This window comes from Phyllostomus discolor, chromosome 10 (genome assembly GCF_004126475.2).
Source record: "Phyllostomus discolor isolate MPI-MPIP mPhyDis1 chromosome 10, mPhyDis1.pri.v3, whole genome shotgun sequence".
Taxonomy (NCBI): Eukaryota; Metazoa; Chordata; class Mammalia; order Chiroptera; family Phyllostomidae; genus Phyllostomus; species Phyllostomus discolor.
In genome coordinates, this window is record NC_040912.2 from 86,542,924 (window position 1) to 86,560,570 (window position 17,647).

The 17,647-nt window shown below is 42.6% G+C and overlaps 2 protein-coding genes across 2 annotated transcripts; both read left to right on the forward strand.

Annotated features, from left to right (window-relative positions):
- Positions 1 to 677: 677 nt before the first annotated feature.
- Positions 678 to 2,786, forward strand: LOC114508082 (olfactory receptor-like protein OLF3). The gene has a single exon (XM_028526082.2). The coding sequence runs from the start codon at positions 810 to 812 to the stop codon at positions 1,743 to 1,745; it is 936 nt and encodes a 311-aa protein (XP_028381883.1). The 5' UTR covers positions 678 to 809; the 3' UTR covers positions 1,746 to 2,786.
- An 11,306-nt stretch (positions 2,787 to 14,092) lies between these two features.
- LOC114507395 (olfactory receptor-like protein OLF3) lies at positions 14,093 to 15,692 on the forward strand. Its single transcript, XM_028525229.2, has one exon. It carries the CDS (start codon positions 14,266 to 14,268, stop codon positions 15,199 to 15,201), a length of 936 nt encoding a protein of 311 aa, XP_028381030.1. The 5' UTR covers positions 14,093 to 14,265; the 3' UTR covers positions 15,202 to 15,692.
- The last annotated feature ends 1,955 nt before the right edge of the window (positions 15,693 to 17,647 follow it).

Here is a 17,647-nt window from a genome sequence, read left to right on the forward strand (position 1 = left end):
TGGCGGCCAGCTTTCATGATCTCTTTGTTGATAGGCTAATGTGTACAGCAAGTATTTGAGTTCTCCTCGTTTATTAGGGAAGATAGCTCATGCGTCCTTGACTTTGATTTGTTTCCTGACAGCCATCCCTTCCATCAACCCATGCTCTGCCGCTCTTCCGAAGGAGGAGGAAATACCAGATTCTTCCTTCCCATCCTCTCATCCAGATAAAAGAAAGCAGGTGAAGATCTTTCAGGACGGAGCCTGATGGCCCAGGTCTTTGTTCTTCATGTCACTGACTCTGAAATTGGACTTGGACAATTTTCTTTGCCACCTCCTAACTTGTAACCCCAAGTTTCTGATTTTAAAAGGGTGGAACTGAGTGTTTCCTTTTCATAGAGAATCCAGAGGTTTAAAAAGGTCCATTTAAAAAGCTGGTTCTATCTGTTAGATTCCACTCCCTGTGAATTTTGAGAGAGTAAGGAGGGGAAAACTGGTTTCCAACAGAGAAGTAAACAAGCTCCAGGATTGGAATTGGCTCTAAAGAAGAGAAGTGTGTTTTAGTTAAGTTTTTAACTCAGTTGTCTAAGCATTTTAATCAAACCTTTCCTACTTAAGGAAGGAGAAAAGAGGAATTTTACTTTCTCCTTGACCCTGAACCACAACAATGGGTTCCATTACAATCCCAAAACCTTGAAGGAAATAAGCTGGTGAAGCTCCCCATTTAATATGAGTTGGCTCTTCGGTCTGAATGAGCTCATCTGGCCCTCTGCCACTGCCAGTGTCTGGTATGGATTGATTTATAACTTGGGTTTTGTCTTCAGAGGCTCATGGGCAGGGAAAACCAGACGTGGGTGAGGGAGTTCATCCTCCTGGGCCTGTCCAGCTGCTGGGAGACCCAGCTGTCCCTCTTCTTCCTCTTCCTGGCCATGTATCTGGTGACCGTGCTAGGGAACTTCACCATTATCCTCCTTATCACGCTGGACAGCAGCCTGCAAATGCCCATGTACTTTTTCCTCAGCGTCCTGTCATTTGTGGACATCTGTTATACCAACAGCACTGTCCCGCAGATGCTGGTTCACTTCCTGTCGGCCCGGAAGTCCATCCCGTTCCCCAGCTGTGTGCTCCAGCTCCACGTGTCCCTGACGATGGGTGGCTCTGAGTTCTTCCTGCTGGGAGCCATGGCCTATGACCGCTATGTGGCGGTGTGCCACCCGCTGCACTACACGGTCATCATGCATGGGGGGCTGTGCCTGGGGCTGGCTGCTGGCAGCCTGGGGGCTGGTTTCATGAATTCCCTGATGCAGACAACCATCATCTTTCGGCTGCCTTTGTGCCGCAATGTCATTAACCACTTCGCTTGTGAGATGTTGGCCGTGCTGAGGCTGGCCTGCGCCGACATCTCAGTGAACAGGGTCATGGTGGCCATCTCGGGGTTTCTGGTGATCATGCTTCCCTGTTCCCTGGTCCTGTTCTCCTACGGTCACATAGTCGCTGCTATTCTGCGCATTCGCTCTGCTCAGGGACGTAGCAAAGCCTTTGGGACCTGTGCCTCCCACTTCACTGTGGTTTGCATGTGCTTTGGAACGGCCATCTTCACGTACATGAGACCCGCAGCCAGCTCCTCGGCGGAACAGGAGAAGATGGTGGCGCTCTTCTACGCCGTGGCAACACCCATGCTGAACCCCTTGATCTACAGCTTGAGGAACAAGGAGGTGATGAGTGCCCTAAGGAGAGTACTGAGAAAACTCAGTGAAACCAGGTAAAGATTTACAGAATTTCTACTTCCCTCCAGCAGCCCAGAGAACATTGCAAACAAAAAGGAAATGATTGACAGGCCCTTTCTCCTCAGATTTGCTGAGGAGGTGGCTCGTGGTGAGCATGTTTTTTTTTAATTGACTTTCCACATTAGTCCACATTTTGACTGTATCGTTGCCCTGTTATACACATGGCAAAAAAGTGCCTTCAGTTGTTAAACAGGGGTCTGCTGGGTAATCTGTCCTCCTGGAATCCACATTCCACTTGCCTTTCCCGTTTCTCCCACATATCCCTTCACAGCATGCAATGCAGACAACTGAAACTTTCAGACTGAGAACAACCCCTCTTCACATCTTGACCCAACCTTCACCAGCAATGCAAAAAATCAGCTTAATATCTCTACCTCCAGTTTCCTCAACTACAAAAAGAGCACTATCCAGTATGTGTTATCATCTTGAAGAATATGAGTAATCCGTGTAAAATGTCATGTAATAAAGTGGTGGCATAGGGTAAATATTCAACTATTTTTAAAACCGTTTTTAGGACACAGTTACAGGACTAAGCATTATGCAGCTTTCTCTTTCTATACAATTATTCAAAGTGAACTTTTTTTTTCCTATTGCTTTGGCTGTAGTTGATTACTGTTCTGTGTTGCTCTGGATGCTTTTACCCAGAGCCATGGCATCCATCCATCCATCCATCCATCTCTCTGATCTATTTAGAATCTATTTATCAGTCAAGGCTAAAGTCCTTATTTTTCTTATCTCCAATCCAGACAAGACCTTTCTCATGAGCTCCAAACACATATGATTGAGGGCTTGCTTAACAACTTCACGTGGAGCATAGGAATCCCATTCTTAACCTACTTGAACTAGAACTAATGTTCTTGCTTTCTCCAGCCCAAGCTACTCCTTTTCTTCTTGTTCCAAGATACTTTGACTGTATTAGTAAAAGAAACCATCACACACCCAGAATAATTCTTGATTCCATTATTTCATGTCTAATTCATCAATGGATTCCATGAGCTTTGTTAGCAAAATATATGATCTGTCTGCTCTGTCTCCACCTGTTCTTTCTGCATTTTATTCTTTATACTGCAGCTTCAATTTTTTAATTATTATTTCTTACTTTATGTTGTAAAATAAAACACAGAGGCAGAAACCACACTAAACAAATGTGTAACTTAGGGAATTATGTAAGACAATGTCCCTTGTACCAACCACTCAAGTCAAACAACAGAAGTGGCAGCCACTGCAGAAGCCCCTCCACGTGTTTGTGCTAATCAGAGCTCCCTTTTCCCCAAAACAACTGCTACCTTGACCTTTGTAGCAAAGGCCCCTTTCTTGTACTTCTCTATGGCTTTATTACCCAAGCAAACATCCCTAGTCATTGTAATTGTCTTGCCCATTTTTCAACTTATTATATCTTTGAACTCTCTGTCTATAGGTTCCCTCCAACTCTTTATTTTCCCTACAATTTATTTGCATGGCCCGGGCCATTTGACCTGCAGCAGGCACCTTTATCTTAGAAAATAAACCAGGCCACCTCTTTCTCCTGCTTTGAATAAAATGCAAACTGCACACATGCAGGATTATCCACCAAGGGTTGGAAGAAAGCAGATACATCTGTGTAAAAGGAAAATTTATTTTTCTACAAGTCAAACATATTCATGGAGAAAATAATCATTGGCATGTCATTTTCTTATGCATGAAATCTGAGACTTATATACAATGTCTCTATGTACTACTGCATACTAATAACTTATTCATAAATACTGACTTTTACGGGAAATTCTGAGTCCTGTCCATTAGCATCATGAACGACTGTGCTCAAATTTCTGAATAAAATCTCAAAAGCAAAGGTGTTTTTGATTTCCCACTTTTCAGAAAGAAGAAAAGCCAAGATGCTCCCTCGGGAAAGGCCGTGCTGTGCTCAGCAGCCTGTAGGCTCCCTGAGAGCAAGGACTTCAGAAGCAGGCCCAGTGCCTGCACAGTGCGCACAGTTCCTGCTCGTTGAATAGGCTATTGACGGAAACTTCCTTTACTGTTGCAGGGGCTGCCTTTCCTGAAGTGTGTGAAGACCATATTGGTTGGAATTTATGATATTAGTAAATAAGACTTTTAAAAAAATCTCAGGTGCAGAGTTGAGTTAATTGATTAACAATACTCCTCAGTACATGGCAAATTCATCAATTGTGCAAGGCCTCTCTTATTAGTGTTTAAAAATTAATTCTTTTATCCCATTTATTATTATTTTTTTCTTGCTTATGGGCATCTATTCTGCTTTGTTTAAGGCATTTAGTTGTGTTGAGGTACATTTATGTATTTTTTAAAAGTTCATTATATTGTTAACTACTCATCCTGTGTCTATATTATAGAACACTATATTTAAAAAATCCACACATATTTTTAAGAGCCATACGTATTGCTGATCTATTACTTCTAACTGTTCATAGTAATCCATGGTGTTCACCACATTTTAGCTGTCACTCTTTGTCACGGAACCCAACTCCCCGACACCACCTGTAACTCCACATTGCACATCATAATATCACAGGTGAGGACCCAAGTGAGAATTTATTTAGGGAATATACACAGCAGCTCAGTTGCTAGGCCATGGATAATTCTCTCCAGAATAGCTTTAAAAGTCTGCACTCCTACTTTAGTGCATGAGAGTTCTTATCTACACACTGCCTGCATGCTTTGAATTTCTTCTAGCCTGAAAGATATAAAATTGTTTTTTTTCTTACTTGGTAAGTTATTGATGTGAACATGGCCTCGTATGCTGATCTGATTCCCGCCCCAGTTCACCACGACTCCATCACTGCCGCGATCAGGCCACCGACCACTCCTTCTCTCACAAACGGCACAAATCTGCAAGAACATCCTCTCGTCTCTCCTTTCAAAATATGCACAGATCACACTCAATCCCCATCATCTCCACTCTCCCACCCTGGTTCCTGCAAAGGCCTGCACCTGTGTCTCTGCTTTTACTCTTGTATCCCAGCAGGCAGAGCGATTCCTGTGAAACATAACTCAGATCCTGCCATTCCTCTTGTGAGTTTTAATATTTTCTCCACAGGTGTTGGACAAAGATTTGTGAAGTACATATTATGTGCTAGACACTCTTCTAGGTGTTGCAGATACAACAGTGAAAAGCAAACAAAGCCATGGCAGGACAGCTCAGTTGGTTAGAGTGTCATCCTTCTATGCCAAGGTTGTGGGTTTGATCCCTGGTCAACCCATGAATGTATAAGTAAGACAACAAAAATTGACCTTTTTCCTTTCCCCGTTTCTCTCTCTCTCTCCTTTTCTCTCTCTCTCTCTCTCTAAAATCAATCAGTAAAAACATTTTTAAAGCAAGCAAAAAGCTCTACTTTCATGGAGATTACATTACATGGAGTATATACAGCCTGTGTGTGGTGTTCATTGCTATAGAGAAGAGCAAACTAGGAAGGTAGCTAGTGAAGACAGTGACAACTGGAGGCTTTGGCAGAGTCCTGCGTAGAGCACACGCACGCTGTCTGTGAAGGAATTCCTAATACTTCAGAATTTGTGTTGCTGTTATAGCTGGCATTTTATTTTATTTTTTAGTTGGTTATTGCTGATGTTCAGGAATGCTCTTGATTTCTGCAAGGTGGTCTTGTATCTGGTTCTCTCTCATTAAGTCTAATAGACTTTTGATGTTCTTTCCCTAGCCATATAGGCATATCACCTGTAAGTGGTGATAGCTTTCCTTATCATCTGGGTACATCTTCAGCTGTTCCCTTATTCACAGGCCAGGGCCTCTAATGTCGGACAGTGGCCGTGGTAGCAGGTGTCCTTTCTTGTGCCTGATCCGAAGCACGTCTGTAGGTTCTCCATTACACGTACTGTTTGCTGTGGGTTTAGGGCATTTTACCTCTACTAAGCTAAGTTTCTGAGAACAAAGTATAATAAAGTAAGGAAGTGCCTGCCTTACTATATAGCAAAACACGTAATAAAGTAACTACAGTTAGAACCATGGTATTGGTGTAAAAAAAGACATGTGTCAATGAATCAAAATATAACCTCTCAAAGAAACTTTTGTAGGTGGGAATTTAGTTTATCATAAGAACATAGTTACAAATCAATTTAGGAAGCTATGTTCTGCTAAATAAATGATTTTGGGACAAATGGCTATACTATCAGGAAGAAGAAATATCATCTAGCCTATCATATGGCATAAAAATTAATTTCTAATATATCTAAAGTTAGGAAATACATTTCACAAATGAGTTTCAGTCCGTTCCCTTCCCTTCTAAGACACTAAATAACTGTAAAAAGATTTTAAAAAAATGAGACACTAAGCCCACAAAGTAAAGAGGACAATAAGTAAGAAAGGGCTTACGAAGCACAAACAGGTAGCTGGAGAATAGTCACGGGATGTAAAGCACAGCACAGAGAAAGTAGTCAATGATACTGAAGGAACTACAGATGGTGCCAGGTGGGTACTGGATTTATCAGGGGGATCACTTTGTAAATTATATAAATATCTAACCACTGTGCTCTACACCAGAAATTAATATAGAATAATATTGAAAGTCAACTGTAATTGGTGAAAAAAAAGCAACCAGTATTTTATGAGGAATGCCAGTATTTTACGAGGAATTGGAAGCTAGAAAGCAACTTTGGGGTCTCTTTTGCCTTCTGAAGGCCCAAAGCTGACGTAGCCCCTGCTACACTTCCCCTTCCCACTGCAGCGCTCATGTAAGTAGCCCTCTGTCTCTTTTGCTCAGAAAGTTGGCTGGGGGAAGATGCTGTGGCCTCCAGCTCTCAGAAGAAGCCAGAGGGAGGGCATCACAAGCCCTTTCCTGGGACAACGCCAGGTGCACAGGGCCCGTGAGGGGAAACCATCACTCTCTCTCGTGGGGAGGGGAGGGGGGCAAACCCTGGGCCCCCCCACACTTCACTGCACAGTGCTTAACAAGCTCAGTATGTTCTTCCGCACAGGAAGATGGTAGTGCATTGACAGTTCTGAACACGGAAAATCCCTCAGTACACACCAGGGTATGGAAGGTGGTCTTCCTTAAAGTGAAAGGAAAGGCGAAGTTCCAAAAGGTTACAGGATGTGGTGGTGGGATCTGTCTAGAGACTGGCACGCAAAGGTCTCCCTGCCCACGCTCAGATAAGTCAATGTCCCCCAGAGCGCCCCAGAGATGGCCTGGCCCCTGAAGCTGTTGCTCAAAGGAATGTGGAGACGGGAAAGTCGGAATGAAGGTGTCAAGATGGAATCACATCTTTGCGCTCATCGAGGGGGATAAAGTCCCCACCATTTTCATGTTGAAGACTCAGACATCCCCCCCAGCCCTTGAGAAATTAAAGTTTGGTGAGCTCCTTCCCACACTCCAGGGACAAGGCAACAAAACTTTCATTGGCAAAGTTGAAATCTAGGTTAGGGTATTAGGTGCACAAGTGACCGGACGGGGGAGGGAAAATAAAAGAAATTTAATAAACAAAACATAATTGGCCCCTTGAGACGTCATCACTCAAGTTAAAGAAAGTTACCTTATCCTACTGCAGTGGCTTCAAATGACACAGGTGTCCCAGCCTCGCACAGGACCGCCGCGTCCTCTCTCCGCAGGTGGGTCTGGCGCGTTTCAGTCTTTCTGCAGCACTTAGTTAGGAGCATGAATCACAAAACCAGGTCCTGCAGTCCCTGCCGCCTTCACGCCGAACCGTGTGGCGGTTTGATGTGATTGTCCTCTAGTAGCAATGTGCCCTAAGGCAAACGCTCTGACTCTGGAAGTTAGGAAGCCAGGACTGTTCAAGTGCTTTACGTTTAAGGGCTCCCCACTTGTGGTCAGCCTGAGAATGCAAATGAGTCAGGGTCAGATTTACAGTCTTTATTTTATTGTCGACACTATTACAGGTGCCCCCCCCCCGTTTGCTCCCCTGTGTTCCCCTCCACCCAGCATCCCCTGCCGTCACCACATGGCCGTGTTCATGGGCTATGCATATATGCATGTATGTTCTTTGGCTGACCTCTTTCAGTTCCCCTCCCTCCTCTCCCCTCTGACAGCGGGCAGTCTGTCCCAGGTCCCCACGCCTCGGTTTCCATGTTGTTTGTCAGTTTATTTTGTTCACTAGGTTCCGCACGTAAGTGAGGTCACGCGGTATTTGTTTTTCTCTGACTGGTGGCTTGTTTCGCTTGGCAGTATAAGCTCTGCTTTTCATCGTCTCCTGGCAACGGTGGTCAGATCTGTGTGGTTGGGCCTTTGCTTTGCTGATGCCAGTAGAAAGGTGGTCCTCAGAGACTAGCTCTTTTTCCTCCATACAGAAGTTCTGTTTGGGGGACACCTTTTTAAAGTAACATCCCCATCTGACTGCCCATCTGGGGCTGGGCAGAAACACAGTGTAGCTTCTCTGGGACCCAGTGCCCACACTTGTATGCTAAATAGGCCACTTAGCTGGTGCATGTTTTTAAAAGAGTCTTATAGTTTCAAGTTTCCTTCTATTGTACATCAATAAATAATTTTTTAAAAACTTTTATTTATTTGTGTAATTTTTGTTAGTCTCATTACTGCCAGGTAACTATGTGTATATTCCTCTGGGAGAGGGATTATTTATGCCGCGATCTTCATTTTGCAGATGTGAAAACTGATGTGGTGGGATTTAAGGAGAATGTGTGCTTTTTTTGTAAAGCATCAGTCCGATGGAAAGGGTCTTTCAAAATGAAGATAAAATGTTTGAGTTGCATTAAAAAAATCCAAAGAAACCAGTCTGTTGTCGGTGATGATAAATGCAGGTATTCTACTTGAGATAAAAATCGGTGCCGGCTGCTCACCGGGACTGGCTCTAGCTTGATGCTCATCCGCCAAGTACTTTGGGGCAAAGACTAGAAAGCAGCCCAATGATGGCAAAGGGTTGGGGAGGGGCTGCGCAGGGGGGAGGGGAGACCGTGCCCAGGGGAGGCAGGCTGGCCCGGACGCCCTCGTTTCTCCTCCACCTCAAATCTGTGCCATCGGCCCCGCTTCGATGCAGCTCTCCACGCATTTTACTTGGTCTCGTCTTCTTCATCCTGTGTCAGTCTTCTCTCAGAACTGTTCTAGACGCTCTGGGTAGAGGGAGATGGGTCCGCGACCAGCCCCACTGTGCTTGGACAACGCAAGGATGATCCTGGCGGAGTACGTGCTCCTTCTGTACAAAGCGGACGATCACAACGGGGCCGAAGAACAGAAATGAAGCTTGTGTGGAAGGAAGTCAGTCATGCCAAGTATGTACCTCAGCTAAGTGTTTTTCAGTCTTCTATCTTTTGGTGGGGAATTTTTTTTTTAACATAACTGAACAAAAAATTGTCCTGAAGATTTATATGTGTGTTGGGGGGGGGGGGATTTATCTTGAAAAATGTCACATTTCAAAATTTCTAGGGACCCATTGATTTCCTCAGTAAATATATTTTGATCAAGGTTTCCACCACGATAGAACCAAATTCTAGAAAAATCTCACTGCAAGGAAGGACTAAACATCGTACTCCAGGACTGAATACCAGTATAAATAAAATATTGGAATCCCTGATGTATAAAATATGAGATAACTAGCAATGTAGAAATCGACTAAATGTCAAGCAAATGGTATTTATAAATGTTAGTTTAAATTTTATTTTCTTTCATTTTCATGATTTCCACTTCTTCCTCACTTGGTTTTATTTTCATTGCCTTGGTTTCTTCACTGTACTCTTTTTTCCTTTGTCTTCCTCTCTGGTTTTCCTTTTTCCTTTCTTAATACTCGTTCTATCTCTAACTTTTTACTTTGTTCCATAATTAGCTTTTCAATAACTTCTCTCATTTATTTATTCTTTTTTACATCTCAACATCCTCTCTTTTTCTTTCTGTTACCCATTTTACACAGCTTTCCCTTTCAGATATTTATCTATCTACCATGTACTCATTTAAGTTTGGGCTAGTTCTGATTTTTTTTGAGGAAGACATTTAGGAAGTATACATCACCAGTCTGTGATGGTTTTCTTTAAGATTTTATTTATTTATTTTTAGAGAGGGAAGGGAGGGAGAAAGAGAGAGAGAGAGAAACATCAATGTGCAATTGCTGGGGGCCGTGGCCTGCAACCCAGGCATGTACCCTGACTGGGAATCAAACCTGCAATGCTTTGTTCGCAGCCTGCACTCAATCCACTGAGCTACACCAGCCAGGGCATGTGACGGTATTTTTAAACATTGAGGTGAAATTCACGTAACACAAAATTGACCATTTCATAGTGCACAACTCAGTGACATTTAGTGTGTTCACAATACCGTTTTGGTTTTATATTTGTGCGTATGCAGCTAAGTAGGCACGAAAGGATTCTCCGCACAGCTCAGGCACGTGGGAGTGTGCTTGTGTGTGGGACCCGGAGGGGACACTGGAAAGAAGACATTCCTGTGACCACAGAAAGAACCCCTGGCTCTCTCCTCCACCTCCCTAGTGATTTTGGCTTCGCTGCAGGGTTGCTCAACATTCTACCTCTGCCTTTGATGTGGTTGCCACATGACCCAGAAACATAATCTCTTTGTTATGTTAATGTGACAGTAACTATTTACACAACAATGGGGGACATTGAAGCACTATTTATAAGCACATACCACTGTGGAGAATAGGTTCCAAGTTCCTCGGGTTGTGGGGAACAGCTCAGAAGGGACAAGTCTTCTCAATGAGGTATGATTTGGTCCCCATACTCCGGGGTCCTTTGTCATGCCTCACCTTCCACCTGTCAGGGATATTCTCTGAGCTAGACAAAAATATCCTTAGGTTCAAATCTTGCTTGCAAGCTGATATTTAGAAACAAGTACTCAGTTTATCTGTTTCTGATATTGTGCATAATAAGAGCTCCTTATTTTTCTTTGAGGAAGAAAAGATCTACTCTCAGCTGCTGTATTTGCTGCCGTATTTGACACAAAGTAGATGATAGCCTTTTCAAGTTCATAAAAGAGGCCAGTTAATCAAATACCGCAAGAAGAGAATCCCTAACGGGGGATATGTGCTGCGTTCCTCTCCCTTCTGGTCATGCTGGCGATGTGGCTGAAAGGCCAGGCTTCAAGTTCACAGGTGAGTGGGACGGGCCTACTCTGGTCCACCATGGCTCTGAAGTGAAAGGGACCAAAAGCAGGAACTCAGTCCTCTTGATGCACCTCCTAATCTTTGTGTTTGGTGAATCCACAGCCTTTAAACAACGGCCATCTCTGTGCTGCACATACACAAGACCATGCTATGCATAGGAGCTGCACAGCCACGGCCCCGGGTTACCAGACGGTCGGTTCACCCGCTGCCTCCCCCACTGTCTGCTCACTCCTCCTGTTTTCTCCATCCGCGCAACAGAGACACTAAGCCAAAGGTCAGTGTTGTGAAGCTCATTCTATTACATTACGTTATACTGTATTAATAGATATAAGGAGCATTTAATAGAATGTCTGGTATAGAATAGATTTTTGGCAAATTAAGTGTTTATATCAACTTGATATTGAAAAAGTGCAGTTATGGTATTAAATTCATCTCTTAACATTCTTCCCACCCCAGGGAACTTTTGCACTTTGGCTTAGGGAGAATACTTCAGGAGCTGTTTTTTTTTTCTTCCCACCATCTGCTATCAGAATAAGACAAGACTGAGAAGATTTTCTGAAATTGAACCTGACCTTTCAGTAATTCACAGGGTAATTGAGCCAGGTAAGTTATTTGAAACAATTTTATAAAGCAACATATTTTACTTTCACTTTAACTTCATTTTTAAAAAACATATATATTTTATTTTAAAAATTGCTTTCACAAGTAATGTGTCACTTGGAAGTACACCTGTGGAACTGTATAACTGAGCAAAGACAATGTGACTTTAAGCACAAATAGTCTGCTTCGGATATGTTTTTGGAAATGAGTGGGAAACACCACTTGTTGTTAGACTGATTTTTAAAAACTGACCTTTCTTTGAGTCCTGGTTATGGAACTGGCATAAACAGTATAAATGAATCCACCAATAAGCAACCCCTTCATGTCCACACCACCCTTGTGCACATACCTACCTACCTGCCGATACACCTGGAGGAGTTGCTGCATCACGGTTACATCTGAGCCCCTGGCAGGCAGGCCTGAAGGAAGGTTATTTGGAATAAGTCTCACATACAGTGCCGGACAAGTCACCAGTGCGCCTTAAGGAACAGGACACAGTAGAAATACTTCTTCAAAACAATTTACCCCACTTCGGTATATTCTAGGTTGTGTGATTTGCGTAGCCTTTTAATTTATTTCATGAAACCCTAATACAAAGTAGGAAGCACAGCATAACTATTGATTTCTTCAACACCTATATTGTCAGCAAGTTTTGGAGAAATACGTGTGTGTGTGTATATATATATATATATATATATATATATATATATACATGTTTCTGTGCCATCTGTAGCTACCAGGATATTAAGTGGGAAGGAGAAAATAAAGGGAAAGGTAAACACACGTGGAGGAAATACAGTTCAAATATTTAGATTTAAAATGATATCCCTAGGGAAAATAGTTATAATGAATTTTCCAGATAATTCTGTTGCCTATCAACAAGGACCTCATGACCCTGCAGTCCAACCATTAAGTGTAGGGAGTCATACCTTGGGAACAAAGCAGTTGGATGGAGAAGGATGGATGTGTCTTGCTTTTAGCTGTATTTTGTAGTGTGTTCCCTTTAGGTGTTGGTGGACCTTTAAAAAGCATGAGGGTGTCTGAAGCCCATTTACATAAGGCTAAGAAAGCACTGTAAACATTACCTGTCTATATTTTTATTGGGACCTCATGATAAGGAAGTGTTCCATGCAGTACAATGACAATGTTTCCCATTCCAATGTACAAAGTAGCGCAACAAAAAGTACTTGATGTGCAACTAGATGTGATGCAAAATAAAATTACAAGGGAGGGACAACAAAAAATTAAGATGACACCATTGATTTTTAGCCACGAGCCTAAACAACCTGTTAATATGGAACCTTCTAGAAAAATATCATTCTTGATTATAAACTACCTATTTGTCATGAAGATTTTGAATCCTTTATTTTGTCTTTCCCCACAGTGAAGAATCTCACTTACATGTGTAAGCATGTTGCATGCCTTTGCCAGTCTCATAGCTGAGTATCACATTCCAGCTAATCTCGGTGTGGATAACAGGGGCTGTCAGGGCAGGGCCGTCAGTGTGGTGTCTGACATTGTTTGATCATTTCCACTGTGTGACACTCACCTTCTGAAAGCTCTGTGTTTAATACATTCCTTGAAATTTGGGGCCTTATTCAACACAATACTAAATTCTCAATATTTTATGACTAACCATCTGAATGTTGCCATCTTTACAAGAATGAACTATAATCTTAAGCCCCCCAAACCACCTGTGTCATTAGTGACTCGATATCTAACAACCACTCTAAAGATTGAAACCGGAAGCTTTCAGTAAAGGTGACTAGTCTGGGGTCCACCTCTAGTCATGGCCTGAACAGTCTAGAAGCCATTCGAATAATGATGTTACAAGTGTTGTCACAGAATCGTCTCCCAGACCTCAGACTCCCACCTGCATCTTTTACTTGTGGATCCCTCATTTCCTTCTGTGGGTGAGCAAACATAAAGAACTTCTGTTTGGGGGTCAAAGAACTACTACAGTCTATGACCTTGGGTTCTATAATTGTGTCCTGACCTTCTATTCTTCCATCTTCACTGGTGAGGACATATCGATGTTATACTGTGAGGGAATGAGCTGCCCTTTCCTTAAGAGAACACTGTTATTAAGTAATTACCTGACGCCAATAAACATGACATTAACTTCCTCTTGGGGGCATAAGAGATGAATTTTAGAAGCTATGTATACCCCTTCTCTATGCAACACCTGACTCTTGAATTAGACAGACCCTTGTGGTTTGGTCTTGCCTGACTGGGCCACTTGTGTGACGAAGGTGGAGAAGGGGTCTCCCATTTGACACTCTGAAAGTGAAAAGGAAAGTTACAGATGCTAAATTAAAAACCAGTTAGTGAAAAAAAAACCCCTGTAAGAATATTTTTATTTAAAACACTTAGGATTTCATAGATGCATTCCACTGAGGAGAGGTAAGTAGGGTTGTGTCAGAGATATTTAGAGAGGAAACCCAGGAAACAAAAAGTGGTGAGATGGTACTCCTGAACCCTTTTCAGAATTCCATCTTCCATGTGGATGAACACTTTCTCACTCCTAGGAGGACAGGGACTTCCCCTGCCATAACTACTAAATGGAGTGGAGTTGTATGTCTGAATACTTCATGTCCTCCTCCTGTTGAAGAACAAGTGTTTGGGGGAAATTATGTCCCAATAAACTGAATTCCAAGAATGTAACCTCTTCTCCTTGCTCTCCAGCTGCACAGCTGACCCCGTTGTGTTTTTCATCTGAGAATGTGTTCAGGCACAGTTTGGCTGAGATGTGGTAGGGAAATGTCAAGTTCAGATGGGTTCCAAAAAGTTCTATAAGCCAATCCCGAGTTTCCCTGACTTCTTACATTAGCATCTTTAGTTTGGTCCTCAGAAGCTCATGAACCAGGAAAATGAAACCCAGACGTGGGTGAGAGAGTTCATTCTGCTGGGGCTGGCCAGGGACCGGAAAGCTCAGGTCTCGCTCTTTGTCTTGTTCCTGACCATGTACTTGGTGACCATTGTGGGAAATGTCCTCATTCTTCTCCTGATCAGACTGGACAGCAGACTTCACACCCCCATGTACTTCTTCCTCACCATTTTGTCCTTTGTGGACCTTTGTTATGCAAACAGTATTGTCCCACAGATGCTCGCCCACTTCTTCTCAGCCCGGAAGTCCATCCCGTTCCCCAGCTGTGTGCTCCAGCTCCACGTGTCCCTGGCGATGGGCGGCTCTGAGTTCTTCCTGCTGGGAGCCATGGCCTATGACCGCTATGTGGCGGTGTGCCACCCGCTGCACTACACGGTCATCATGCATGGGGGGCTGTGCCTGGGGCTGGCTGCCGGCAGCCTGGTGGCTGGTTTCACGAATTCCCTGATGGAAGCGATCATCACTTTTCGGCTTCCCCTGTGTCACAATATCATTAATCATTTTGCCTGTGAGACCCTGGCCGTGTTGAGGCTAGCCTGTGTGGACATCTCATTCAACATGGTCATGGTGGCCATCTCAGGGTTTCTGGTGATCATGCTTCCTTGTTCCCTGGTCCTAGTCTCCTATGGCCATATAGTTGCTGCCATTCTGCGCATCCGCTCTGCTCAGGGACGTAGCAAAGCCTTTGGGACCTGTGCCTCCCACCTCACTGTGGTTTGCATGTGCTTTGGGGCCACCATCTTCACCTACCTGAGGCCACGCTCGGCCTCGGCAGTGGAAGAGGAGAAGACGGTCGCACTGTTCTATGCTGTAGTGGCCCCTATGCTGAACCCCTTGATCTACAGCTTGAGAAATAAGGACGTTATGGCTGCTTTCCAGAAACTCTTAAGAGAAATTCAGAGATAAAAGATAAAGACTGTAAGAACCTCTCATCAGCTATCCTCAAAGCAAGAGGGAGATCACATTAATGTGGATGGGACTCCCACATTTACACTGAAGAAGATTGTTAGGGTCACATCCTTGCATTCAAATGAAGTGTTCCTCCATCTGATTAATGAATTGTCTTCCACAGGCCAATATCAGATGGTTTATGTCAGTGAGCCACGAGAGAGGCTTGTCTTAGATCCTCTTGTCTCGGGTATCCAGTGGTATTTAGACTCCATATGACCCTTTTGGTTTTACTGGTGCATCAGCGTCAGAAGGAATGATCTGTGGCTCCATAGGCAGGCCTGGTATTTGGCATCAAAAGATAAATGACTTCTACAGACTAGGGCTTCTTCTACCTTGTGGAACAGAGTGGAGAATGTCTGTCCCTGTTCCCCCGGACAATACTCCAGTTACCTGTAGAACAACCTTATTTCCTCCAGGATAATCAGAAGTAGTTTCTCCAACTCTTTCTTAAATAACACCAATTTTTTAACTTCTAACACCATTTGTGTCTTCATCTAGAGTATCCTGGAATAAATAATACACAAACACGATACTTGTTCAGACCAGCACATTGGATCTCATTTGCTTTTCAAGAAGCAGTTTTGCTTTTAATATGCAAAATATCTGTGGCTTTACTATGGTCTTTTTTTGTTGTGGTAAAATGTATATAACATAAAAGTTGCCACATTAGCCATCTTTTAATAGTACAATTCAATAGCATTAGTTGCATTCAAAAGTGGTGTGTAAACATCAGCAAATTTATTTTTAAAATTGTTCATGATTATAGTTTTTTATTTAACTAATTTTCTAAGATCTGTTTTCTATAAACTGGTTACAAAGTCTCCACACCCACTGCAGTCTTTTTTTAAAAGCTTAAATGTAGGTGCATATATTTAGCTGTGCTAATTGTTGTTACTGATTTTCACACATCAAACCAACCTGCCAAGATTATTTTCAAGTTTGATTCTCTAGTTTATTCCATTTAATTTACCTTCTCTTTCTGTTTCATAAATATAGTAAGAAGAAAAAGTTACAAAAAGAAATACCCAATGGTACATGTCAATTGTATCTCACTGCGAACCTGCCTTTAGGTGGCAAAAAGGTAGGTGACCCTACCTTTAGGGTCCAGATGTTATATAATTGAAATCATAGGGTATGTAGTCTTTTCAGATTGGCTTCTTTGCCTTAGTATTATGCATTTAAGTTTCCTACATGTCTTTTCGTGGCTTAATAGTTCATTTCTTTTTGGAACTGTGTAATGTTCCATTATCTGTATGTTCCCCAATGTATCCATCCACCTCCTGAAGGACACCATGTTTGTTTTAAGTTTTGGTAATTATGAATAAAGCTGCTAGGCTTTGTGTAAACATACTTTTGACTTCTTTGGGTAAATACCAAGACACATAATTGTTGGATCATATGAAAAATATATGTTCAGTTTTGTAAAAACCACCAACTGCCTTTCAAAGCGGCTGTACCATTTTGCATTCCCACCTGCAGTGAATGAAAGTTTCTGTTGCTCCACCTTTCACCAGCAACTGGTGGTGTTTGTCAGTGTTCTGCATTTTGGCCATTCTAACAGATGTGTAGTAGTATTAAATTATTGTTCTAATTTGCATTGTCCTGATGATATATGTTGCAAAACATATTTTCATCTGTGTATCTTTGATGAGGTGTCTGTTAAGGTATAGGGCCATTTATAAATAAGGTTTTTTCTTATTGTGAAGTTTTAAGAGTTCTTCGTATATTTTGGATAATAGTTATTTATCAGATGGGTCTTTTACAAAAACCTCCTTCTAGGGTGTAGCTTGTCTTTTCATTCTCTTGACATCATTTGCTTTTGAATAATGACATAAATGCATAGGCAAGAGCTCAATAAAATTACTACCCATTTATCCTTTAAAAGATGATAACGCTTATGACAATAAATGTGGAAAGAACTTCAGGCACCAAAAAATGGCTTAAAGTAAAAGACTGGGGGCATGAAAACTAAGTTGTGATAGGACAGGCAACAAGCTAAAACCTTCTAAACTTAAGCTTTAAAAGCTATACATTTTCATGTGGTGAAAGTGAAGAAATCAAAGCCAGACTGATAAGTACAAAACAAAGCTGCTGCCCCTACGGGGTATGAGGACTTGGATAGAGCCCAGTCGAGAAAGTGGGTTTAATGAGATCCGGTTAATCACCTTCCCTTAAGGGACTGTCCTGGGCAATTTTGTCACGGCTCACAGCCCAGTTTCTGTGAGGCCTGGCAGGAAGTCCACACCGCACACGTCCCTCCTCACCTGGACTTTTATCTCGGTTTGGCCTAATGCTAGCTTCCTGTGATACCACAGTCACTCCTAACTGTCACCTGAAACTCGTGCTCTGTTGTCAGCAGACACCGCTCTCTTCTGAGTGTCTTCCTTGAATGCAGTCTTCT

Coding starts and splice junctions, on each gene's coding strand:
- LOC114508082 (XM_028526082.2), top strand. CDS start 810: ATGGGCAGGGAAAACCAGACGTGGGTGAGGGAGTTCATCCTCCTGGGC.
- LOC114507395 (XM_028525229.2), top strand. CDS start 14,266: ATGAACCAGGAAAATGAAACCCAGACGTGGGTGAGAGAGTTCATTCTG.